This window comes from Phallusia mammillata, chromosome 4 (assembly GCF_965637545.1).
Source record: "Phallusia mammillata chromosome 4, kaPhaMamm4.hap1.1, whole genome shotgun sequence".
Taxonomy (NCBI): domain Eukaryota; kingdom Metazoa; phylum Chordata; class Ascidiacea; order Phlebobranchia; family Ascidiidae; genus Phallusia; species Phallusia mammillata.
In genome coordinates, this window is record NC_137255.1 from 19,435,981 (window position 1) to 19,461,982 (window position 26,002).

At 38.3% G+C, this 26,002-nt stretch overlaps 2 protein-coding genes across 3 annotated transcripts; both read right to left on the reverse strand.

Annotated features, from left to right (window-relative positions):
* Positions 1-1,080: 1,080 nt before the first annotated feature.
* On the reverse strand, positions 1,081-11,863 carry LOC145222565 (alpha-adducin-like). 2 transcript variants are annotated; one of them, XM_080088710.1, is made up of 17 exons: positions 11,718-11,863; positions 11,411-11,554; positions 11,013-11,136; positions 10,599-10,625; positions 9,783-9,934; positions 9,580-9,666; positions 8,911-9,054; positions 8,511-8,654; positions 8,265-8,363; positions 7,940-8,116; positions 7,027-7,153; positions 6,648-6,796; positions 6,439-6,549; positions 6,035-6,121; positions 4,484-4,625; positions 4,057-4,188; positions 1,081-2,967 (listed from the first exon to the last, which is right to left on the reverse strand). In XM_080088710.1, exons 1-17 carry the CDS (start codon positions 11,754-11,756, stop codon positions 2,678-2,680), a joined length of 2,175 nt encoding a protein of 724 aa, XP_079944836.1. In that variant the 5' UTR covers positions 11,757-11,863; the 3' UTR covers positions 1,081-2,677. The 2 variants fall into 2 exon arrangements, with proteins under 2 accessions (XP_079944836.1, XP_079944837.1); XM_080088711.1 differs by lacking the exon at positions 10,599-10,625.
* Positions 11,864-12,937: 1,074 nt separating this feature from the next.
* LOC145222564 (major vault protein-like) lies at positions 12,938-25,449 on the reverse strand. Its single transcript, XM_080088709.1, has 18 exons — positions 24,317-25,449; positions 24,054-24,189; positions 23,599-23,794; positions 23,084-23,207; positions 22,626-22,757; positions 22,425-22,519; positions 22,239-22,364; positions 21,772-21,936; positions 21,597-21,694; positions 21,371-21,494; positions 20,883-21,018; positions 19,292-19,391; positions 18,332-18,529; positions 17,811-17,958; positions 16,932-17,143; positions 15,904-16,147; positions 14,396-14,584; positions 12,938-13,787 (listed from the first exon to the last, which is right to left on the reverse strand). The coding sequence occupies exons 1-18, from the start codon at positions 24,336-24,338 to the stop codon at positions 13,608-13,610; spliced, it is 2,625 nt and encodes an 874-aa protein (XP_079944835.1). The 5' UTR covers positions 24,339-25,449; the 3' UTR covers positions 12,938-13,607.
* Positions 25,450-26,002: the final 553 nt, after the last annotated feature.

The window sequence follows — 26,002 nt, forward strand, 5'->3', positions numbered from 1 at the left end:
TAAAAGTTGTTCAAATTTTGGAGCTGTTAACATTTAAATTATCGAATGTTCGACATTGGTTTTTGCCTATAGCAATTAGATAAACAAGGCAAATATTTTCGTTGCAAACAAGGTAACAATTGTTGATTTATTGTACAAACTGCACAGATGGTCAAACAACAATTTGTCGAAACAAACTACAACATATGTCTTACTCTTCGCATTCATTTTAACGACACATAAAAATACATAACGTACTAAAGACGATCAACGATAATCCAAACCCTAATTCTGAATAGCTCCGCCTCAAACAACCTAGGTCCCAGTCTCCCAGACAAAGGTAAAACGGCTGAACGCGCGCGGGTGTGCGGCGCGACCGGTGCCGAAATACCGAACAGTTTGTTGTAAGGACGGCTTCTAAAAGTGGGTGTGTAAAATTGCGCACGCACTCAAGCCGAGACGTCTTTGTTGTTGCGCCACCTAGCACGCATATTTTGTTGGTCACGCCTGTTGTCAAAATATTTTAATCTGGCTGGGGTAGAATCGAATTAGGTTTGCTGTTGACAGGATCCTGGAGAAAAAAACACTGTGCTGGTGCGAAACGTTTTCTGGCTTCCTTTTATACATACACATCTAGAGAGGCCACTTTTTGCATCACGATTTGAGACACGTTTCTGTTACTGTGTTTTCGACGTGGGTCCTTTTTAAAGCCGAACTTCGACTGTCATAAAGTTTTGGATCAATACTTACAAAAATGCCTGTAAGTAAGCTACATTTCTTATCCGTGTTCGCCTTTTGCCTGATTTAGTGCGATATCCTCAAACTTCGGGATTGTCCAAAACTCACAGACAAAATATGAAACGTAAAATGACTTTATCACTTTATGGCATTCAAACCAGCAAACTCGTTCATTCACAAAATTCCGGGAATCCCACCGGTAAGCTTATTTGCACATTCAAATTTCTGCCACAGACGGCTTCTGTCACAAGTAGGATGCAGGCAACCTACCTCGGAAAATACGGATACCTGAAAGATTTCAAAATATTCAAAAAATGCTGACTGGGTGAAACTTAACCAGATTTTGCTCATTAATTGTCAAAATTCAGCAACCAAGCAGTGTTTATTGGGCGATTCATCAACCAAATGATGGCTCAAGCGACTACATACAAACTCAGCACATCGACGTCCAAACTACAGGGCTATTATACACGAAATTTACACAATCTGCGACGCGCTAAATGAGAAATGATTTTTGGTGCACTTGAATTAAACTCAGCGTTACGGTATTACGATACAACATGGCGGCTTTACTAACGGAAGTACGTGATATGTCCAGGTGTGGGAACGGAAGCGCCGATGAAAAACACTTGTTTCGTCATAAATGGGCGTTGTTGTTGGTGGTGATTCTTACAAAGATATCGGTATGGCGTTTACATCACGTTATAAAGTGATATCATCATAAACGATGAATTGCACAAGCCGAATGACGTGAGACAGCCGGTAGGGGATCAAGTCGGCAAAGGTTTTGAAGGGTGATGCACTTTTGACGCAGTTGGTGGCAGATGTCCATGCGGTGACATGTGATACACGACATCGACGACGGTTGTAAAACTATACAGACTGAATCGCAGTGAAGAAATACTTAGGGGCGAGGTGACTTGTAGCAAAGTTGAAGAAGTCGTTAAAACTGTACAGTTTATCACAACAGTCGTATAAGGTAGCGTCAATAAGAGCTGGCCAGTTTCGCGATGATTGACAAGGAACCCTGGTGACCCGTGGTTTAGAACGGTAGAAGCGTAGAACTGCAGTTATCACTTGTCAAGAGGCTATTTATTATTTAAGACAAAGTTACTAGTGCGAGGTGGGTAGTGCAGGGGTGATTTAATTGGTTTAGTTGGTGCGTGCAAAGTGGTAAATGTAATAGTACAGATTTTGCGCATGCAGGTACAGCAATATTAATGGCACGCCAACCAACAGGTACACTACAGAACAGGATGATGCTTTGGGCGAAACACAAAAATATGCAAGTTCACAGTACAAAAAGCAAAATGATCTGTATTATCAGCAACATACATGCGATGATGTACTAACCAGTGGCTTTAACTTTTAGCAGATCGACATTTTCATGCATGCAAAAAAGCTTAACGGCCTGTACAAATCTGAATGGATAGGCAAAACAGGTATCAATTTGCCAAGCCTGCAAATTACAGCCATTTTGAATCCAGCAAACACATTGCAAATGACCTCCAGGTAAATTACCAACGCAAAATGCAAACCGACTCTAATAGTTCATAATATACAGCGGGTCATTAGAAACAACAAGCGATTAAAGGGAGCGACGTCATTAAGGTCACGTTGACATTCACGTGACTGAGAGGTGACAGACCGTGACGAACATAGGTTAGTGATGGCAGTCGATTCTAAAAATATATGAAGCAGTAAAAACACAGGTCGTCAAAAAACAACGAAGAGCACCAGGCGGTCCAGGACTAAAATGAAACTTAGAGCAAAGAGTACGAAACAGTTTTTTTTTCGTTTTCCGTACGACGAGTGCGGCAAACCAACTATGCTAAAACTGAAGCGTGGTACGCGACTGCCTTGCCGCAAATTAGAATCATTTAAAAGCAGCCATAAAGATCATCGTTGGGGTAATTCCCCTCAATCCAAGTCCGTTATCTTAAATCGAATCTAGGGACTTTTACTCTTTTTGCTTCTTCTTTTTAAGGAAGCTCAGTGACCTCCTCTTTTTCTTCTTGTCCGCTTTCTTCTCGCGTTCCGAGCTCCTCGCAGACGCCCTAGGAGAAGATCCGTTGTGTCGCATGGCAACCTCCTCACTCTCTTCCGAATCTTTGCCCCCGTCTTCCGCCTTCTCTTCAGCATCCTGCATCCCCTTCACACTCTTCTCCGGAGATGATTGACATTCGCTGGACGAGATAGAGTTGTGAGAGGGCGAAACTCCGGTCGAATCGGCTTTTTGCACAGGAACACCTAAAAAGTAAAGATTTTGTTTAGCCTCAATACATAGAAAGAATTGGCCGATCCCTGCAGATACTTGTTACCGATAGTTTCGCATATTTTATGTCCTTTGTTTGACCAAGCATTGAGAGGCATGCTCGATTTTAATTTCACACTGATAATAATTTATTAGCACAAGTTTACACAAGGTCTAAAGAACCTTGTGCCTCAGTAACTATGCCAAAATCATAAAACACTTGCTCCCGGTGAAAATTTTCAAAATAATAAAATGAGGAGAAATTGCCGGTCGCATTAACACGAGATATATTTATAGCAGGGGTAGGCAACCTTTGTTACTGCAGGGCCAATTATAAATGTCAAAATTGGATCGAGGGCCGCACATGTTCATTACACAAAGTGATTTTGCTTTGTTTCTTACCAAATATGCTTTAACTACAAGTATAATTCGTATTTGATTCTAGCCACATTTTGCCAGATCGCAGAAAACTAGCATCCGGCGCATTAATCAGCTCAAAAATTTGTAATGATTGGACTCGTTTGCCAGTACTTTTGAAATCCAGGCGTCTCTGCGGGCCGCACAAGCTTTAATGAAGGGCTTGATCTATAGTATACCCCTGATCTATAGTATACTGAATGTCCAATTAAACGAAAGGCTTTCAGTGTTTGTTTATAGTATACCCGTTTTGATTATATTATTAATCATCATTTTTAGCTAATAATTAATATACCCTATTTGCTGGGGTATGCGCTTAATAACAATTCAAAATCTTTTAATTATTTGACGCCTTTATTTCAATTTCAACTCCGGACAAGGAAAATTTCAATACATTGTTATGTTCGTTGGTTGAGGCTTTACCATTTTTCTGTGTTGTAGCTAGTTTTGTGACCCTCAGTTTTTATTACACAAAATATTATTTGCAGTGAACCATATAATATGTACAGGCGCCGCCATAACCTGACATTTCAAAAACGACCGTCAGGACGCACGTAAGGTAATAACAGCGTAAAGATTTTTAAGGTCATTGCGGAACAACTTCAGTCAAGCATGTACGTATTTAGGACTTGGAGGGAAGGAACACGCGAACAAACTATTTAACTCACTTTCTTCCACAGCCGGTGTAGGTTCTGCCACGACTTCGACCACTTCTTCAGACGGTTGGCGGGGTTTCGCAGGACTTGTTTCGGCCTCGACTTCTGTTTTTACCTCTGTGTTATCACTATCAGGCTTGTTTTCTGCATACGATTGCCAAAACATTAAACATGACAATCAGCTATTTACAAAATCATACCAAGTCTTTCTACGTATTAGTTCATTCAATGTTCCCAGCAAAAATAAATGCAGTAAATTGCAGTAATGCAGTAAGTACCAGTAATACATACATGGCAAAAACACAGTTTTTCTTTTATTTATAGTTGTTTTGTAAAGTAATTTCTATTCTCGTCATAGCGAAACAATAAACAAAGCCAATTTAATACAGACGCCAACCAAATTAAATATTGCATATATTCTTATGTGAGCAACACTTACCTGTTAGCATATTCTTTCGGTATTGCTTTATTTCGTCATCTGACATACCAGCGAATGGGTTGGGTGGACCCGCTGCTGACACCACGTGGATATTGTGGCCCTTCTCGATGATTCCTTTGCTCGAGGTTGACACGTGATCACTCTGTAAACAGATGCAGATGAGATGTTGTTTTGTTTGTTTTTGCTTGTTTAGGAACATGGCAAGCACAACTGCTTTCGTATTACGACATGTGTTGCGAATGAATTTGTTTGTTTCTCGTAAAAATAAAGTAGGGATAGAGAAACACCGAGTGACGCTTTAGTGAGCCACTGTCAGGCCAAAATAGAAGTACCTATTCGCGGAAAAATAATCACAACACATCTCACGTATTCATGATAAAGTTGTTTTGAATTTGCAATACTTGTCTTTTAACTTAAAACTAGAATCTCCCAACTCGTTACTTGGTGGTAGATTCTAATTAAATAAGATACCAATAAGATACTGATAATACTGTAAAGCCGAAATATATATGTCTCAAAATGTTTGAGGACGAACTTATGCTATGATGAACTTTTGAATTTGCATGCACAAAACATTTATTTGCTGAAGGCCAAAACGAACAGTGGATGAGTTTTACGACCCCTATGAGTGTTACCAAAAATACATAATAGGGGTACGCGGTTTGTATGTTCATTCGCATCAATGGACACGAGTCAGTTAACTATAATACCACAAGCACCAAAGCAAACCCAATTCAAGAAATAAACGTGCTAGTGCGTCGAAGTTTGGAAAAAGTGAAAGATGATTGAGGCATGGTTGTTTAAAATGCATGGTTTGAAATGACGATGACGTCACCTCATCGGTAAATGGATTGATAAGTAGGCCTGAAACGTCATCAAAAGTGGAGGAAAGGTAGGAATCAGACCAGCACTTGAGAAAGGAGAATAAGAAATTGGGGAGAAATGAAAAACTAAGGAGGTTTTGAATTCACACAACTTTAGTTGGTGACACATGGTGTTAAAGAAAGTTACCCAAGCGAAAACCATATGATAACATCGTTGAGTCATGTAGCAGGACGAACAAGTGACTCTAACGAAACAGCTTAAATCAGTGTTTTTTACCCCTAAGACTCAAAGGAAAAAAAAATTGCCTGATGGCATACAAAAAAAATGTGTTTAATTTCATGTTGTTTTTCATTTTCATTAGCTGTTAAAAAGGTTATGATGAGGTAAAAATAGACCAAACAGGTGGAGAAACACTGACTGGAGCCAATCAAGACTAGCGGTCGATAACTTTAATCAACAAGCCGACAATTTACAAGCCTAATTCATCACAAACCAGTTGCGGAAAACCGCTAAGCCCAAAGTTGTTTTAAATCAGCTTGCTATAAATGGAGATTAGCTTCTTCGATTTAATCAGTTAAAGATCAACCCGCCGCAAAGTAAACTCAGTAGGAACGGTTTAATTTGACCGTGGAGGGCCCGAGAAAGATATACGGCAAAAGGCGAGACGGCCCAGAACAGGTTAAACTTCGGCGACGATAAGTCAATAAAGCCACCTCGAGTACTTACAGGCGCAGATCGATCCGGCGTAACACCATGCAGGAGTTGAGACTGAGGTCCAGGCCGATTGAGCTCCCAGCGTCCCTGGCCGCGTATCTGCACAAGTAAACAGAGAAGGGGTTGATTGGCTTGGTTACTAATTGATTTAATGGCTTTCTTTGTCGAGAAACGGAAGATATGGGCTCGCGTCGCGGGTTGGTTTGGTTTGACGGTTTGAAGTGCCCGCGCAATTATGGACTTGCTTTAAGTGTTTGGTCCTTTCAAATGCGCCTAACAGTGTCTAAAGCACTTATATGCAAACCAGATGTGGTTATTAGTAAATGTTACTATAATCACGTTTACAAAAACTATTAAAATTTTGAAAGTATTTTTTTCAGTTTAATAGGCAATTTATAAGTGGTCTGTGGACTCACACTTTTTCTGGTTTGTAAAACTTCACGAGGGTCTGTGTTGGTAGGAACGAATTGATTTGGATTGGTGATGTGAACTGATGACGCAGCTTTAGCGTCATCACTCTTCTTCCACTAAAATTAGATCACTAATTTAGAGAATCCACAAAAAAGTTAGATGCAACAGAATATACCTCTCCGGCAAAAAAGAACTATTTATGACACACACACACCTTGGTTTTTGTTCTCGGACTGACATCTCCATTCTGAGATGAAGTGGTTGAAAATTTTTCCTCATCAACATTTTCCACAACCCTTGTATATTGGTTGGGTGAGTTAATCCATCGTGAATGTTCAGTTTTCTTCAGAGCTCCTCTCATTTCTAAAATTCACAACACTTGTTAACAAGGCACATAAACTTTTGACACCTTATGTCCAACTTGACTATCATAGTTAAGACATTATTTTAAGCATGTGCTTTCTAACAATTGTTTGACAGATGAACACATTATTAATGAAATGCCAGCAACAACAAATGGCAATCCTTGGTCAATAATAAACAGAAAAGTAGTTCCTTCATGACTTCTTGACAATCAACTATGATTATTTTACCTTCAATTTCTTCAGGTAGGGGTGATGTTGGGTTATAAGCATAGGCAGGAACTTCCACATCATTGTGCATTCGTGGCTTTCTTTGAAGTATCACAGGATTTTTGTATGAGTATCCTGTTCGGTAGCCCTGAAACAAGGATTTGCAAATTATTCCTTTACAGCAGTGGTTCTCAACCTTTTTTACTATGCGACCCCATTTAGAGATTTTCTAACACCACGCGACCCCTTTACACACGCACACACACAGGAAGTTTAACTACCAGCATGTGTTGATTGTGTTCATCACACATTTGCAATCTAACGTGGCTCCGATAGTTCGGCGTTTTGCTGTATTCCAGAAAACGCCTATTTTTCATTAACTATTTCACTATTTCGTGTTTTTTTTATGTTAAGAAAAACCAAAACCCGCAATTATAGAAGTATACAATCGCAAATATTGTTGCGCCCGTTCTAAATCAAACGGTCGTGTGAGTTACCATATGCTAAACAAAAGTCACAAGGAAAGTTTTTTTGATACAGATAAAATAATTCCGTGTTCGGTTGCGTCTCCGCGACCCCCTCAAAAGTGCTTGGCGACCCCCAGGTTGAGAAACACTGCTTTACAGTTTATGCTGGTCACATGAAATGTGGGCTTTATGGTAAAATTTTGAATATGATTCACTAGTCCAAAATAGTGCAATAAAAACACACACTCAATGTTAACACAAATGCAAGTTCTGGCAAATAACTAGTGAACTTGTTAACACATGCATACTGGTATTATCAGAATTTTTTTTGTCAAATCCCTTCAAAAAATGTGTTGTTAAAATGGTATATTATACAAATGGGTGAGACATCACTAGTACAGGCAGAGTTTGGCATTACTAACTTGCATACAAAATTTTATGTTATATAACTTAAGTAATGTGGTTACCATATCATCAAGCATTCTTATGAGGGATTCAAAGAGCATTTCCCCAGGTCCCCATTGGACCCCTTCCTTCTTTCCACCAGTGCAATCCTTCTTTGCTGTATCTTCAGTGCGAGCTTTCATTGCTGATCGATCAAGTTGAATCAGTTTATTCGGTGGCAGACAGGACATGGCTTTCACCTGAAATTAAATTCATTTTACGACCGACCAGGGAAATCATAATATGACACAAGAGATAAGGTTAGTCAGCTTTCCACGGCAAATCTGCTGCTTTGTCTGTGGTAAATAGCAGTCCTGTAGAATGTAATGGAGTTTGTATGAAACTTACCTGTGCACTACAGGCGAGCATGGTAAAGTACAAGTAGTGAAAAGCTTCTTCAACAGTTTCTCCACAAGCCACTAATCCATGATTCCGAAGTATCATGACCTAAAAAATCAATATTAAAGTTTTAATTTATGACAAACTAAACAAGGTCCTCATACATAATGTATAAATATATTTAGGCACATTTAAAAGTTTTATTTTAAGGAAATTCAAGAATAGTATCGTTGTTAACATAAGGAATATTTGTACTTTATTGTTTGGTCCAAGATGCTTTTGAATTGCCTTCTTCTCTTTGCTATCGACCAAAATACCATGATAGTTGTGATATGAAACTTCACCCACAATGAGTGCTTCTTGTGATATTGGCAATAATCCACACTCCATAGCTGAAACCTAATAAAAGTGGAACCCCATTTACTGTCATTCCTTCACTGCTCACACAGTTCTACAGCAATGATGTTATGTAACATTTTTTAATACAAGGTGACAGACTAATATAAAGTTTTGTATTTAATAAATTTATAGTTTAGTAACTTCAAAACTCATTCTAAAATCAACATTCACCTAGTACTAAAATAACACATAGAGATAAGCTGAAATAGTTACCATCGCGTAAGAAAATAGAATAACTTAAAATAGATGAACTTACTGCAACTACATCACTACTGTGGACATGTATGATACAATGCAGATCTGGACGAGCAGCATGAATTGCTGAGTGAAGTAGATAGCCAGTGCTGTTATATCCTAAAGTCGTTGAACCAGGATCAAGCACATCACCTTGCATATTGATCTAAAAACATTTTTTGTAAGGAATGTATCTAACCTTGGTCAATAAAATTCGACTTTACAGTTTCATGAAAACTCAAAATTTTGCAAATTTTGAATAAGCTTTTGACAACAATTTTTTATGACACATAACAATTGTAATGATACATAACAATAAGGAAACCAAGTTTCAGTTTGACACACACAATGCCTAGTGGTTGAATAAATAGCACTTCTGACAGTCAAGAAGATTGGTTTGTTATTTTTAGGAAAGCAATGAGCTGTGAAGTTTAAGTGTGTATGCTGACAGCTGAAGAGTGTTTTAATGTTACCAGCACCAGTGAGAAAATTTACCACCAACATAGTAAAGCTTAACATATGCTACTGAGAAACACAAATGCACTCACACTGTAATGACAGTAAATTACAAATGTTTACAATCTTTGCAAGACTTGGTTAATATGTAACAAAAGCTGACACACTTAGATATAATTTAGCACCCATGATTAATAAATTTCAGTATTTTACCGAATATAGAGGTCTGTATTACCTTCAACAGTTTAGATGCAGAAACTTCATGGTATAGAAGACCGAATGGATTAATCAGAAAGTGTTCCTGCTCCTGACTGACTCTAACCTGTTCAAAGAGCAGGTATTAATATGCAGTTGCAGTAATGCGCTCAATGTTTACTATGTCAGTATTTACCACAAGTTATTCAACATGTAAACAATCCAAAAATTTCTATATCTTACAGTTATATGATTGTAAACTGTACTTGACCAGCCATAAAGGTCAACAATCCTATAGAGAGCAGCCAATTTGCATCGCAAGAGTTTTTCTCCTCTACTGTACATCGAGGCATCAGCCAAGGAAAAATCATTGATTGGGGAAACGCAGCCAATTCCTAGAAACAGGTTTTGTTTTAGAATAATATAATGCAATTAGATAGATTGCTTCGTTGTTTTTTTAAATTGACTTAACACATGCAAATTTCTTATTAGGTTGAATTTGGCTATAATTTAACCAGGTAATCAATAGGTCTATTGCACCTGGAGACAAACCATGCCTTAACACACCAATATTAATAGCAGTACAATAACATTATCACCTCACAGACACAGCATGATTTACAAACATAAACAGTTTCGATAAATCTGGAGGTGATTTGTAGCAAACAATGGTTCTCCCAAATCCCAATCACAAACAAAATTTCATTATAATATGTATTTTTGTACATCAAATATATAGTTTTTTGATTTGTTAAATGTCTTTTCTGTAAATTAATTGTTCTGAAACAAGCATAAATATTTAAATTGCCAACTTCCAATTAAATATATATACCACCACTTATTAAATGCTTTGAAAACTGATATGAATATGGGAGTACAGTATGACATGACAGTGATATACATGTACATAACTTCTAACATTATAAGTAGCATTCTAATCCTATGTAAAGTGACCACCGATTGTTATTCATGCAATGCAGTGAATAGTAATAATTTATGATCTGTTCTCTGACTGAAGCATGTAATTACAAGTGACATTGCCAGGCACTGACTGTTCACCTGTTTTCATTCCAAGCATTGTATTTCCTAAAGCAAAGCAGAAAAAACATATTGTCAGTTATATAACTTCACACCCACACAATACTAAGGCTTTAAGATATCACCTGCATTGCCAGTCATCTACAATGTCCTGCTGTTTACATTTGAAATACTGCTTATTCTTGCTTAATAGTATGTAGAGGTATAACCGCAATTTTAATTTGAAAGTTAATACATCATGAATTGTACATTACTGTGCACACAGACAATGTAAATGTGGCCAATGTTATCCAATCACAATAAAGCACTGTGCTTGGAACTCCACAAACACACAATTCAAACATAAAGTTCAAACAAGACTTCTTAAATACTAAAAGATAAATTGCCTGTAAAGAAAATGAACACACCCTGAATGTCATTGAGCAACTTTTTTACCTTGTTGAAAACTTCGATTGCCTGGAGAAAAGAAATTTGCTATTTCCTTTGCAATAACATGCCCGCCACCTTGGCCTGATCTCAGCAAGTCAGTCACAGCAGTTTCTAGTTCTTCTTTGAAATACTAAATTTAAAAGATTTATGCAAAATTAGAGGGGTAAGTGAAACTTGAGCAGCAATTCAAGTAACACAATGAAAAAAAATTAAATTGTACTCTTACATTGTACATTGATTATGTAACTACAGAACAGTTCAGAGTTTTTGCCAAGGCTCCAGACAGTTTACTGATAAAAAGTCAATAACTTCCTCTATTAGCCACACAAATTATTCCGAGAATGAAAAAAATCAATGTGACAGGTCAGATTTTAGCTTGCTAGGAAACAAAAATCCAAGCTTACTGGACTGGTCAATATATTTGACACCCTCTTTTTTTGTCCGAGTGAACTGACATCATTTTCAATATTGGTGGGTCGCTTGACAGAAGTTAATCCCAGTTCTTCCAAATGATCACCATTGTGTGAATTGTTTAAATTGTCTGACATCTTGAAAAAAATAGATTATAATTTTTATTTACAATTTATTTTCATTTAAAAGCATTTTGACAAATAACCCTCCTTCTGCTAAATGATGCAACATGTCAGTAACAAGCTGAACTGAATGTCTCATATGACAACTTTGAAGGTATCAATTATGCAGCGAGTTTACCTCTTGGTTTTGTTGTGTTGGTAGTTGGGGAGATTTCATACCATCCAAGTTCTCATCATTTGAAGTAACAAGCAGCAAATAAAAACAATGAAAACATCAATTACACGAAACACCCAAAAGCTAAAAACACAGATTCACACGCATCAAGCACAAATTTACCACAATACTATACATTAAATTCAGCGTTAAAATTGAGGATGAAAACAAACAGCTACTTTTAAATTTCTGTTATCACTGCCTCCAAGTCACCACGGTACGTAACTAGCAAATGATTTTATCCATGGCTACACGTGATTCGCGCCTTCGCATGTTTGTCTTGGAGGGAAACCTGAGACCCTGTCATCGAAAACCGACTTGACCCTATTTGCAAACGCTGGTGCTGTCGTACTAAATTTCTAAAACACCCTCTATCTGCTGACGCGCGCCATTATTGCTCAACAACGGCAGGCAAACAAGGACGATTGTTTTGGGCAATAACAATGGCGGGCGAACGCCTATGGCTGAAAATAAAACCCAATGCGGCCCAGCAATTGTCGTTGTAAAAGAAATGACGTAATCCTCAAGTGTTTGCTTGGCAAACAGGACCGACTCGACATCGCGCAAACCTAGAATGAAAAATGGATTACAGATGGCACCTCACTAAACCAAACTGAACTTGATGTCAACAGATAACATTAGCAGAATATTAACTTGACTGCTACAAAACACAAAAGCGGAATCCCGCTGTGCGTTGTATTGCGCCGCTTTTCAAACAAAGCCGAAGGATTATTATCTACGCTCAAGTAAGCTGCAAGTGAGAAAAAATCGCAGCAAGACTCAATCCAAATATTAGGTTGTCAAAGAACCGCGACAAACATACCTAACACCGTAGGTTTTGTTTCTTTTCACATCATTTAGGTTATAGTTTATTTGTCCCAAAAGAATCAAGTGAAGGCAAGATATTCTCAAGGGAAACACGGCGACAACAACTTCCTGTTGTATCATTCAACCTAAAATCCTTATCATTTTGTTAGGTAACTTCAACATACAGTCTCAAGTTTAGCCTACTAGATGCGATTTAACGAGTCTATTCGAAATCGTAGTAAAACCAACTACGGCTCACGTTGGTCGTCTTTCAGTTTCAGCGGTAGTTCATCAAATATTTACGTCGATTTCATTCTGAATACATCTGCCCTTGACCACCTTTGTGGCTGTTATGTACCAGGCTTACAACTCATGCATCAGATCTAGATTTGTTTTTTACAATCACACAACACAAACTAGTGGAACATATACGGCACACCGCGAAGTGCTTTGGGTGATAAACGGACAATAATTACAGTGCATGTGAATATTCTGAACTTACAGCGTCATGAGCCAAAACGAAAATAAATCACGATTAAACAAATCATTGTTCATTTACAAGCTGCTTGGAAAGCACTGTTGCAAAATTTTCTACTTTATAAGAGAATGACAAAATGTCGGGGACCGCCTAAAAAGAAGGTGAAAAAGTTGACGAACTTGACCTTCAAAATATAACGCATGAGACCATGCTAAAGTTTTTCTGTGACATGAAGAGTTCAGCTCAACAAACAAAATAATGACGAAATTGGACGAAGCAAGTATACAAACCAACTTTAAGTGTTCGTATGTGAACGCTTTGCTGCTATATTTAGGAATGTACAGTAAATCATAAATCAATGTTCAAAAGTTCGATAAAGCAAAGAAGTTTGGTTTTAGTCGTAAATTGCCATCTTCTGCTGGACAAGCGCAATAATACCGTGATTGGACTTCGGAAGGTGAAGAAAACATTTTTACTGTGCATATGTTGATTTTGTATTGATTCTTGAGTATGTACAGTTAATCTTGAATAAATCAACGTTCGTGCTGAAAAAAGTAGTTGTTGCTTTTCTAATTCTCATCGCTATCATAATCGTCCGCTGGTTCCTGCTTCCTCTTGGACGTTGCTTCCGTTAGAGGGCGCATCTGTCCTGCACCAATCAAACCCTGTGCCGCGTTAAACAGGTTGATGGGCGAATTGCCGTCGGTGAAGATGGTCGACTTGATACCGAGGCTTCCGAGAAGTTTCACCTGTGGAAAATGTTATCCCATATAAATGAGGTCAAGCGAGTTCCGTTTTTTTTTAAATATTGTGTTCGCGAGTTTATTATAGGGCATAAACATCTTGTCAAACATCCGTTATTAGACCATCTCCGTACGTATCATACCCCGCACAGTTCACTTTTAGATTTTATTGTAGCAAATAAAAATGATCTGATTTTAAGAATAGGAACTTGACAATTCTAAACGGATTGAAGAAGTACAATGTACAAACAAAAGTTTTTCCTATACAGAGTGTTTTAAAAATAAAGTGTGTGATTTAAGTTAATCTTTAGATCTTTCTACACGACAAAACACCTTAAAGCGTTTTCTGTGACCATGGATCAGAGCTTTAACAGGAGTCGGGCGTTTTAAGTCGTAGTAAAGTTCGGGACTTTATTTGAATAAAACAGGCTTCAGTCGGTTCCGCTAACCACCCTGCCCTGGATACACAGAGATTTAACAACATGCCCATGACAACATTTAAGCAACAGTACAATGGTCTGTAGTGATCACATTACCATAACAATATCGATGATTACGTCAGTGTGTGTTTTACCACGTGATTAATGAGACCCCAAAACAAACCAATGACGAACCTGCATTTCAGGACCGGCCACAGCAATCGCCCGAATGGTGTCAGTTCCAATCGCCCCAATCATGTTGCCGAATTTCTCAGTCTCGATCTTCGACAGTTCCTTCTCCTTGTTGATTTGAAGTTGATTTTGCTCGCTCAAATATTTCAACTCGGCTTCGCGGGCTTTGCCCATACGATTCAACTCCGATTCCTATGGAAATAAATTTATTTAAACGATGTTGCCATTACTTTTATGCATGGTGACGTCATTATTAAGAACCAAAAGGTTTTACAAGCGGTTTTACTAAAGCTAGTATATATCGTTTTGACTTTAGAATAAAAGTTAGTTTTTTGCTCTTTATTTTGAGAATATAGCATAAAAGTTGGACTTTTGCCTTATATTTTAGGAATATAGCATAAATATCAGGTGTTTGAAAAAAAAAGATTGAAACTAGAAAGGTGGCTTTCTAATATACTTCCATTTTATATATTCTATGTCCTATATTACCAATTTACTTTACATATCGTTTGATCTACACATATGATTGCTTTTACAAGCAAAAACAAATGGGTCCCCACACGCGCGTTTGTGCGGATTTACAGCAAACAGATGTTCCGGTTATTTTTAGATTTTTAAGAAAAAACTTTCAAAAGGCATTAACCCAACTTTAAGTTTTGTCCGTATTCTTTTTGCATCATTATTGTCATATAATTACAAAAAAAACAGTAAATAAGAACGGGAAAAATACTTTCAATTTAATCTCATGCTTTGACCCAGATATTGTCGTTCAATGTCAGTTTTTGAAAACAATTTTCAAAACTAAAAATGTGCGTGATAACTTAATAAAACGACATAGCATAGCTGCGCAAAAACAGCTGATTTCTAATCACCGAAAAGACTGTCTCGTAAAACGTACAGCCGTTTTTAAAAAAATCGTTTTGGGGGCCTGTGGGTGAACCGCAGGTTCATTCGGGGTCAAACTTAAAAAGGATCAAATCTGGATTAATAACTAACATCTGTGCAAATTTGAATACATTTAAAGCACTCCTTCTCGCCAAACGCGTTTAACAAACCAGCGTTAGACAGAAACTAATGTTTTGGGGTTTTAAAGGGTGAAAATGGGTAAATCTTTTTTTAAGGTTAAAAAATCTTTAAAATACCTTACATTTCACCAAACAACAAAGCATATAACTCCTAATTGATGTACTTTAGTCAGTACAGCCGTTTTAAAAAAAAACGTTTTGGGGGCCTGTGGGTGAACCGCTGGGTCAATCGGGGTCAAACTTCAGGAGGATCAAATTTTGGTTATTAACTAACATCTCTGTAAATTTGAATACACTTAACGCACTCTTTCTTGACCAAACGCGTCTCACAAACCAGCGTTAGACAGAAAAAAGAAAAAAAAATACGGACCAAAACAATATGTGTCCCCTTCAGGAAGGGGACCCATAAATAAACGTAAAAACACATTTAACATTTTAACATCATGCATGATGCTGTTGCCCAAAGGTATGAAATTGAAAACTTACCGCTTCAATCGCCATAGCTTCTGCCTTTAAACGCGCTTGTTCTACGGCAGCTTCACCCTCAATTCTCGCAGCTTCAGCACGAGATTGAGCTTCTGCCTTTGCCTGCCCAGTACTCTCTATCGCCGCACTCTGCGACTGGAGTTCGAGAAGATTCCTTTTGGACTTCTCAGCCTCCGCTTCATCGGAGATCTTTTGTCGTTCAAGACGACCGCGGGCCTCTTGCTCTGTGCGTTCGGCTTCGTGTCTGAAATCATTATTTTTTAACCACAATCATGAGCAACTCCAGAATATTAAAATTTTGAAACGTATGTAACCATTTTTTGAACCATTTTTGAAACGTATTTAACCATTTTTAAAACGTATATAACCACTGTTTTAGACAATTTTGAAAACGTATAACTTATAACCATTTTTTGAAACATTTTAAAAACACATAAAACCATCATTTTAAAGACGTATGTAACCATTTTTTTGAAACATTTTTAAAACGTATTTAACCATTTCTGAAACGTATATAACCACTGTTATGGATAATTTTGAAACGTACATAACCATTTTTAAAACGTACATAATTATTTTTTGGTAACGCTTTGATAGACTTAAAAGTTGGTTTTTAAATGCGCGTCTTCTGTTGCCACGCGATACAAAGCGAATGACACAATATGAGTGAAAGTACTGGTATGCAGAATACGGGAGAAAATACAGTGGGTGCATGGCTTCTATTTAAACCAGAATCGTGACGTAAGTAGCTCTATGTGTGTGACGTTGTGTACGTACAACAAAGATGTGTCAAAACCCTAGAGATTCGCGCCTTTAGATGAATATAGTAATTCAAACCCATTAGGTCACTGCAAACAATTTTTGCCTTTGATCTGACTAAAATAGGGCTTTTATGATAAGGGCTTTAAACTACACTATGATCGAATAACTCTCAATTCAAACGTAACCCATTATACATGGTCACATAGATTATATTGGGCTTCACTTTCCAAGCCACTTTACTGTCGCTGCCGGATATTCCTGCTTACCTTGCAGTTGCCTCCTGTGAATTGGTTGTGATTTCTATGGCCAGCTGCACGGATTTAAGCAGCGAGTCACGTGTTCGTTGGTCGACTGGCTCCACAGACTGGATGTCGATTGACGTCACAGCCAAACTATTCTGCGGGAAATCGAAACGATCGCGAACTTTTCTGTTCTCGTCGATTCCGAACACAGAAGAGCGAATGATGCGGGACGAGTTCTGTGCAAAAAATATGCGCAATTAACTTCGTTTTGCTAAAAGTCACCAAATACGGTTCTATGCAGTATCATCACTCATGTCACCTATATGCTTTGGCGGCTCCTCTTTTGTAAGTATCAGTGTAGGAAACACAAAACACAAGTTATTGGTGTTATTATGTTAAGCACAGGAGATATATTTACCCGTCTCATATGACATTTAAATTTGTAATGGATAAAAAATATTATAGGTTAGAACACTTTGCGACACACTAAAATCGTCTGTCACGACGCACCATGCGTGCCGTGGGTAGCGGTTGCGAAACATGGTCCCACTAAGAAATAGTTTACACATGTTTTTTTGTGAAGAAATCACGAGGCATGGCTTAAACCAGCGCTTTTCAACCAGATTTATGTGGTGATCCCCAGGGTGTACCACAACAGTCACATGGTGAATGGTTACAATCAAAAAAGTTATGTAAGCGTGAATCATTTGCAGTATACCAACGCCCGTTTTAAACAGTGTAGCTTTCTGGAAAAATACTCATTTTTTTTCTTAACATTTTCATTTTATCAATCACAAAGGTTTCCGGAAATGCATCATCTGTTATAAAGGGATGCATGATAAGAAACAATTGTTGACAAGCGCGGTCTTAAATGCGGATGCATACGCTATAAGCATCACCTACCTTGTGGAAATCGTCGAAGCTGACGGAAGCAACAGCTCCTCTGACACGTGATGCAATCGCCTTACACATATCACCTACGAAGTCGGGAACGCTGAACAACTTCGCAGCGTCAGCCTGACTTTGCTGCGCTTTTGTAATGTCGAAGTGCCTTAAGTGCAAAGGTACATAGTGTTGAAGTAAAGCTTGTGGGGTGTTGAAAATACCAGTGAGCAAAACATGCTCACTTGATTCATGTATCCGCGACCCCTTGAAAGTTTACTGTTGAGAGTATTATTATACTTTCACTTTGCCCTCGCCTCCTAACCCCATCAAAAATTAAAAATATTACTTTGACCATAGCAAAAAACGTACACTATAACTGCCACATATTATTTTACTACCACAATATTACGGTTATATTATTGCAGACTTAGGCAGACTACAATTTACAATCTTTCACTTATAAGGCGAAATAAAATGCCATGGACGCCTTTTTTGGACGATTTACAGACATAGTTTCACACCAATTACTTAGTATATACCAGTTGTATGCAAGCTGCAAGGATAGGCGAGCGTGGTCGGCTGTCTCAATAGTGATGACGTCGGTGCAAAAGTCGGGTCCCAAAAGTAGAGCAAGGGACCTGATGACGTTGGGGCGCTTGGGTTTCCCCCCAGACAACGAGAGCTGGGTGAAATGCTCGTCGGGCCCAAGCATCACCAGATGGGGACCAAAAACCACTCTGGAATAGAAAAATGTTTAAATTAAACACAGCATGATATACAAAGTAAGTGCAGTTTTCATTGACATCAACACCATCGTAAAAACGTTTGCTGGATTCTTGACCGCAGTTTGATATAGAGCAGTGATTCTCAACTAGACCACTAGTGGTACGTGATGACTTTTTAGGTGGTCCACAAAAAGTTAATTTTACTGGGTGATGAACTGGAAATAGTTCCATGTCATTTATTGTCTATTCAGTACGAAAAAAGGGCAGTTGTTTGCTTGATTCATATCACTCCTTCAAATTCTTTGTTGAAGGAATATATTTTAGGTCAAGATTCTTGTTGTGGACGCTTTCTTTATCCTTACGCAACAATGGATTGGTCCACGATATTCTTTTAGTTGAACTGGTGGTCAATAGACTGAAACGAGTTGAGAACCACTGACATAGGGGAATGAGGAAAATAATTGTTGTACGTTTCATGCTGCGAAGTTTGTGAAAAGATGTAGACCTATACCAAGAACTTTAATGGGCCAGTGACCAGCCTACACATAAAAAATATTTTGTGTGCAGTAAATGGGCCATCTAAATAGATCACACAAGCCCTTTCCCGCTACAATGCTTAATAACGTTAGTTTATTCAACCTTTAATATTTTTAAGGACAAATATCTAAATGAATATTTTAGGAAATTTATCGTTCAAAACCAATATTTCTGATTTTTTTCGGTCGATTGTGTATTACGATGGTTTGGGTTATTACGTTTTTCAAAAATCTATACCTAGCCTTCTTCTCTTTGTAATCGTAGATTTGAACGCAGGCGTTGTGAGGAACTCGGAAAGTCACAACTTGGGTTTTGTTTCGTGCCCCTGAAGCGTCACCTGTTGAAAAGGTAGAAGACGATTCAAATCACACAACCCCATTGTCGTACTGTTAACAATCGGTGCACCCTCTTGCTCGCACACTAAGTTGAATACAAACGTTACAAACAAGGCATGGGACTACAAATTATAAGCTGCGGAAAAAATCGTTTTGGTACATTGGTTACTGGTACAAACACTAATTCGGTTTCACGTTTCGTTTCACAGAAAACGAAAATCTGACAACTATGCTATACGAAGTCGAGAAAGCGTTACACGCAAATGTCTACGGGTTATTGGGTACGTGCACACTTATTTAGAACCAGACACACACGGAAGAATTGTAATCTTACAAAAAGTAGAATGTTGTGTTTGAACAAATTATGGCCTTCTACATGCACTAAGCGCAACTTAACTCTGAATAGGGAGGATTGCTGTTGCTGCTGTGCTTGTTGCATTGGAAGCTGGTCAACTGCTTGGTTCATTGCTTGAAACGACATGCCCTCGAATGGCACCGCTCTGACGGCTTAAATAACGAAAATTTTATCATGCCTTTTTAACCCAAACATAAGCTATGTACAACTGATATTAATGGCCATCATGTTGTAGAGGACATAATTTATGAAAGGGTATACTACTTGCGGATTATTGTCATAAATTATAACCTTATTTAGTAAGGGGGAGACACTTTCTGCCGATTTTGTGCGATTTTTTGGCCTTAAACTACAAGATACTGGTTTGGTGCCAAGTGCGACCCAAACTGCTAAATAATAGGCAGACATATGAAATAAAAACAACTCCCCAACTTGTTGCACACATAACAGCTGATGCGTAAAAAAACAGTTCACATTCGAGTGAAAAAAGAAAAGAGCGAACGAGCTGCACGTGCATATTACTGGCAACACACAGCCGAAACCGGATCCTGTCACGAGACGCTATGGCGTGATTTTAAAACCAAAACTGCTAAATTTTGCGGGCCTTTGGTATGTGGGTATTTCTGACGAATGGCCTGAGTCGATTGGGTAAACAAATTAATGCTTTTGTTTGCTATCTTTGTCTTCGTCCGGTTAAAGGCTAAGCAACTGGTTAATGTCCTACAGCTTTCCACGCAACGTCGAGTGAAATATTAATGTGTGGACAAACGACAACACCAACCAGCCCCAGCCGTTTTGTTGACACAACTGTTCAACATTTTTGTTCTCAAAGCAATCTGAGCGTCGTAACCATTTTTTTGAAATATATACTTTCACTGCAATTTTTTTGATAGTCCGATAAACAAACGTGAGTTTTTCTTATTTTATCAGCTGCCATACGTTATGCTGGCTAAGCTAGTTTCATTTTGTGTCACTAAAAGAGGGATTTTGGAAGTTAAATAGAATGTGCTTCTGTTATGAAACGCGGTATCTTTTGATGTATTGAAACAATTGCAAAATAAAAACTGATATGGGTTACAAGAATTCTTGCAAAAAAGGTACCTCATGTCCCCAAAAAGCAACTGTAACTTATACTTACCGGAACCACGCTTGCCTCGGTCAGCTAAAGGGTCGCGGTCTGCACTAAGCAGTCCCTCAACGGTTGGTGGAAGGTTTTTCTCCCATAGCTCTTCGTCGTGTGTGAGCATGTACGTGCGTCCACACACACTCCGTACCTTTACAAACACGGAGGTGTTACCGAAACGCGACCGTTGGAACAAATACGTCTTTTGTCGTCTCTTGTGTAGCTAAACCTATTGGTATGGTAATAAGCTGGCACTTGCTTAACAAAACCTTTAGTGGCAAGGTTGGCATCATGGTGTTGGTGGTACATTTATTAGCTGGTCCCTAAGGCCAGGAAGCAGAAGACTCGTATCATTTGGTATTGTCAAAACTGTCGTATAAACGAGTACCTGCACAGCGGCTTGTTTTGAGAATAAAACTTGGTGGCAAAATTGGGAAGATTCAGGAGTATTTAAATGTACACACTAAAACAAAACTTTTTTGAGATATTTTTGTAATGCACACCTTTCCAGTTTTCATGTCCCTCACATAGATACCCTCACTTTCATCCAAGGCAATTGCCTTTCTCTTGGCATGAACCAAAACCTCCACAGTCGGAACATACTCACATGGTCCACGAATCATCCACCTTAACACAAAAACATCCTGTTGCACATTGCTTCTACAATTACATGTGGAGTTATTGTAAACAAACATAGCAAAATACTGCCGACAATTGTTTTAATCATACCGGTCACCAGGTTTCCTTTCGCAGTCATTATCCTTATCGTAACATGTTTCTGCAGCTTTAAGGATCAGACCTTCATCCTCTCCAAGTACATAAACATCCTTAAGAGACAAAGTTGAATAAATTTACTTGTGTAACAAAAACCATTTAAGGTGACTCTAAGATATTTGTAAGCAACCTGAATTCCACGCTCCAATTTCTCTCCTGGTTGAATAAAAAAGGAAGATTCTCCTTTGACCAGTTTTCTCTTTCCAAGCTGGTTCTTTCCATCTTCCCCAACAGGATTGACCACAACACAATACTGTCTACTGGTAAGTGTTGTTACATTCACAATCCCCTTAACCTGATACAGAAAGTGTAGAGTTTAAAATTGTGACAACATTTTTGATCCAGTATTGATATTTTTGGGGTTGGCTGGTGGCATTGTTGAACAATATCAGGCATTTAAAACAAAAACTATAGGCAATGGATATTAGCAGTTAACCAAACTTGTTTTAGTTGACAAATATGTGAAAAGGCTGGTACATGAAACTGCAAGCCAGAATAGGTTTATTAGTTTATATTTGCACCATTATTTCCAGCAAACAATATGGCATTTTTTGTCTCTTAGTGTCACTGGCTTGCATAGTGAAAGTTTGTATGTACCTCTTCATGTACATCTGGAATGTGGGAATCAGTATCAGCCATAGTAATAAGCCATTCCTCTCCATTCTTTCGCTTTACGTCCATGAAATCCTTAAATGTTCGACTTGCTTGCATGTGCAAAGCAACCTATAGGAAATCAAGAAAGAATCAAAATCCATTACATCACTTCTTGTGACAAAACATTACCTTTTCTGTCAAGACATAGGCATCAACCATTGCTACCACTTCCTCATATACACCTGGCAAATAGGCTCCAACCTTTTTGATTAACCATTCTTCACCTACATGTAAATTGCACAATTTAGTGTATATGAACACACACTTTTGAAACAAATTAAATATGCATGTATTTTTGGTGACATCATAATTTGAATAGTTGCAGTTCACCTGTCACCCGCTGAGTGTTGTCTCGGTCAGTAGTTTCTTTCCTTGCTCTTAACTTTATGGCCTGGTTTTTCTTAATCACAGTTGCTCGAATTGTCTCTTCAACAGTAACTTCCTTGCGAGGGATGTAGGTTCCTGAAATATCATTCCAAATGGGTAAAAATATGTGCACACCGCCGGCCCAGTAAAAATAATATTGTGGACCATTTCTTTATGGAGCAAGATTAAAGTATGCATACGAAACAACCATTTAGGTGTAAAACATAATTCTTTGAAACCGATTTTCAAAAAGTGAGATACAATTATTAACAACCAACATTTTGATACTCTTTCAATGTGTAATATGTAATCATCTCTAGTTTATCAACAAATTAAGTGAATTTTCTGTGGACCACCCAAAAAGTCATCATGGACCACCAGTTAAGAACCACTGCTGTAGGACAATAAGAAATGCAACCTACCAGGTCCTTCAAACAACCACTCATCGCCAGCCACTCTTTGTACATCACCAGTGTCAGTAAAATCCAACTCAGCCTTAAGCCTCAGTGCAGTGTTCGCTGGAACCACCCTCAATGGTGTTACAGTCTGTGCAATACAACATTTTGACAATTCCGAACAGTTTGCTTAAAATTAATCAAGAATACTAAATCCCTTTCTGTTGCTTACTCACAAAATTTTTTACTATGTGGAACAATCATCATGGAAGAATTGATTTCTCATACAATTGTTACAAGAAAAGTCAAATGCACTGCAACATGTTCAAGCTTTCACATGCCTGTGCATGTGTTTTAATTGTATATGGACCTATTTTGTAAATGAAATGGGTATTGAGCTCGCAAATGCTATGCAAAACAAAATCTATCGTCAAATTTAAATTATTTTTTTTGTATTCCAGTCCTACAGATTCACTGTTCTAGATAATCTTCTTAGCAGAATGTCATAGCAGAAAAGACTCAAGCTTTACAATCCTGCATACCTGTTTTAAATTTTCTCCTGGATATAGTGGGAAAGGATCTTGAGCCAGACGTATTTCCCTATCAGCATGGTTCAGCTTAGCTTGACCAGAGGGATCCAGTTGCACCTCACCATCAGCATTTCTAGCCACAGGATTTTCCACAATACAGTAGGTCCGTGGTGGCACTGTTATCATGCGTTCGGGTCCATATATAACTCTGCATCACACAAAATAAAGTCTGAAAAGTTATATACATGCAGTGGTGGGATTCAAATTTTTTGTCAGCTGGTTCTATCACAAAAGTTATATTTTTCAGCTGGTTCTGTTGCAAAAAGTTCATTACAAGTAACAAGTAATGCTAACCGGTTCGTTGATCTCATAAAATTTCGTGAGACAGTTCTATAGAACCAGTGCGAACCGGCTGAATCACACCACTGTATACATATACAAGAGTCTTTGTGCGCAAATAAATTTACCTTTCGTTGTCTTGTCGTATGTAGGTTTTTGGTCCAATTTCAAGCTTTGTAACATTGGTGTTTTGATCCAAGACATGAACAAAGAAGTAAGGAGGGATCCTGTAAATAGCTTCATCGCCTCCCTGAGATGATGGCCCTAAAATACAGTTTTCATGAAAATTGCATCTTGCTGTTTCTTTGAATTTATAATTTATTAATTTGACCTGATTAATAATATAAACATTTTTGCAATTTAATACCAACAAAAACATGTTTCACAATACCTTGAATCCTTACTTTGCTCATGTTTGCTACAAAATTTATTTAATGATAACAGTAAAACGAGGATCCCAACTAAAGTTGGTTAAACGTCTGCAAAGAACTAACGCCGTTTAACGAAGTGCAATAATGCTCTTACCACTCGTAATCGCAATTTAAAGGGACCATATAAAATTACGACCGGTCGGTCACGATTAATCTATGCCCAAAATAGAACGGTTAGTTTAAAAGTCTGCCCATGTTCTGACTCCTATAGGAAATAGCAGGTGTAGGCCGTATCGGTCTACCACTCGGTTCGCAGTCTCGCACAAACAAACAAAAGCAAAAACTACTCTTGGTCGACTACCTCACGCTCACAGGCAAAAACCTGGAGGTACGCTGGCTACATTACTTGGTATGTCATGGCATTTCATCAGCTTTCAAGCTCTTATCTTTCGTTCTTTACTGTTCGTTTGTTTTCGACAAACGTTTGTTTCGACTTTTTACATCACATGATAAATTGTTGTGTCCATTGTTTGATAATTCCGTTTTTTAAAACTTCTTGCATGTAACAGACGCATAAACATCGATAAATAAAATTCGTAATAGTAAATGATTAAAGTGTTCATATTTTGTGACTTTAGGTTTAGGACAGTGGTTCTTAACCGGTGGGAAATTTCCCACTAGTGGGAAATTCAGCGGTCACGTCTAAAACTGCGGGCCCACTTGGATCACTTGGCCCAGCACTTCATGCAATTGAAAAACTGCGGGCCCACTATATCCAGTGCTTGTCGCGTCTCTCTTAAGTACAAAAACTGCGGGCCCGCTATATCCAGTGCTTGTCGCGTCTCTTGCAAGTATAAAAACTGCGGGCCCGCTATATCCAGTGCTTGTCGCGTCTCTTGCAAGTATAAAAACTGCGGGCCCGCTATATCCAGTGCTTGTCGCGTCTCTTGCAAGGAAAAACTGCGGGCCCACAATATCCATTGCTTGGCCCGTCTCTCGCAGGACAAAACGGGCCAAGTGCTGGGCCAAGCGGGCCAAGTGGGCCAAGCGGGCCAAGTGGGCCAAGCGGGCCCGCAGTTTTAGACGTGACCCGGAAATTCAGTGCATGTAGAGGGAAATTGTGCAAGTCAGGGCTCACCAAACTCATGGCCTGCAAATCAGATCAGGCCTTGAGTTCACCGTTAAAGTTAAATTACTGCAAAAGTATTCCTTCCCGCAACAACATCTAAGCTTAATTTCACCCAGTTTCACAATTCGCATAAAAATCCGAAGGCCCTTTATTACACCACAAGATTAACAATATCAATGCCTTTGTCATTGTGTGCAAATAAATGCCTTTCTTGTGTTAATTGTGATGCAATAAATCAGTATTGCAAGCAAAGAAGACTCTTGGATATTCCACACAATTTTACTCTGAAAGCACTTTTTAAACCTATTAAGATTACGCGCGTCACAAAACTATTTTAATCGAAGAATACATTGTTTTATTAATGAAGGGCACAAATCATTAATATAAAAATAACAAAGAGGGGAAAATTCGAACTTGTTGATTGACTTTAGTGGGAAATTTCACCAAAAAGGTTAAGAACCACTGGTTTAGGAAGTAAAATTTAACCCAACACCTTCGCGACACGCGTCAAACTGTAAAATGTCTCTTCATATTCCCGCCAAAGCATTGCGAGCAATCAAGTGCTGTAGCAAATTGT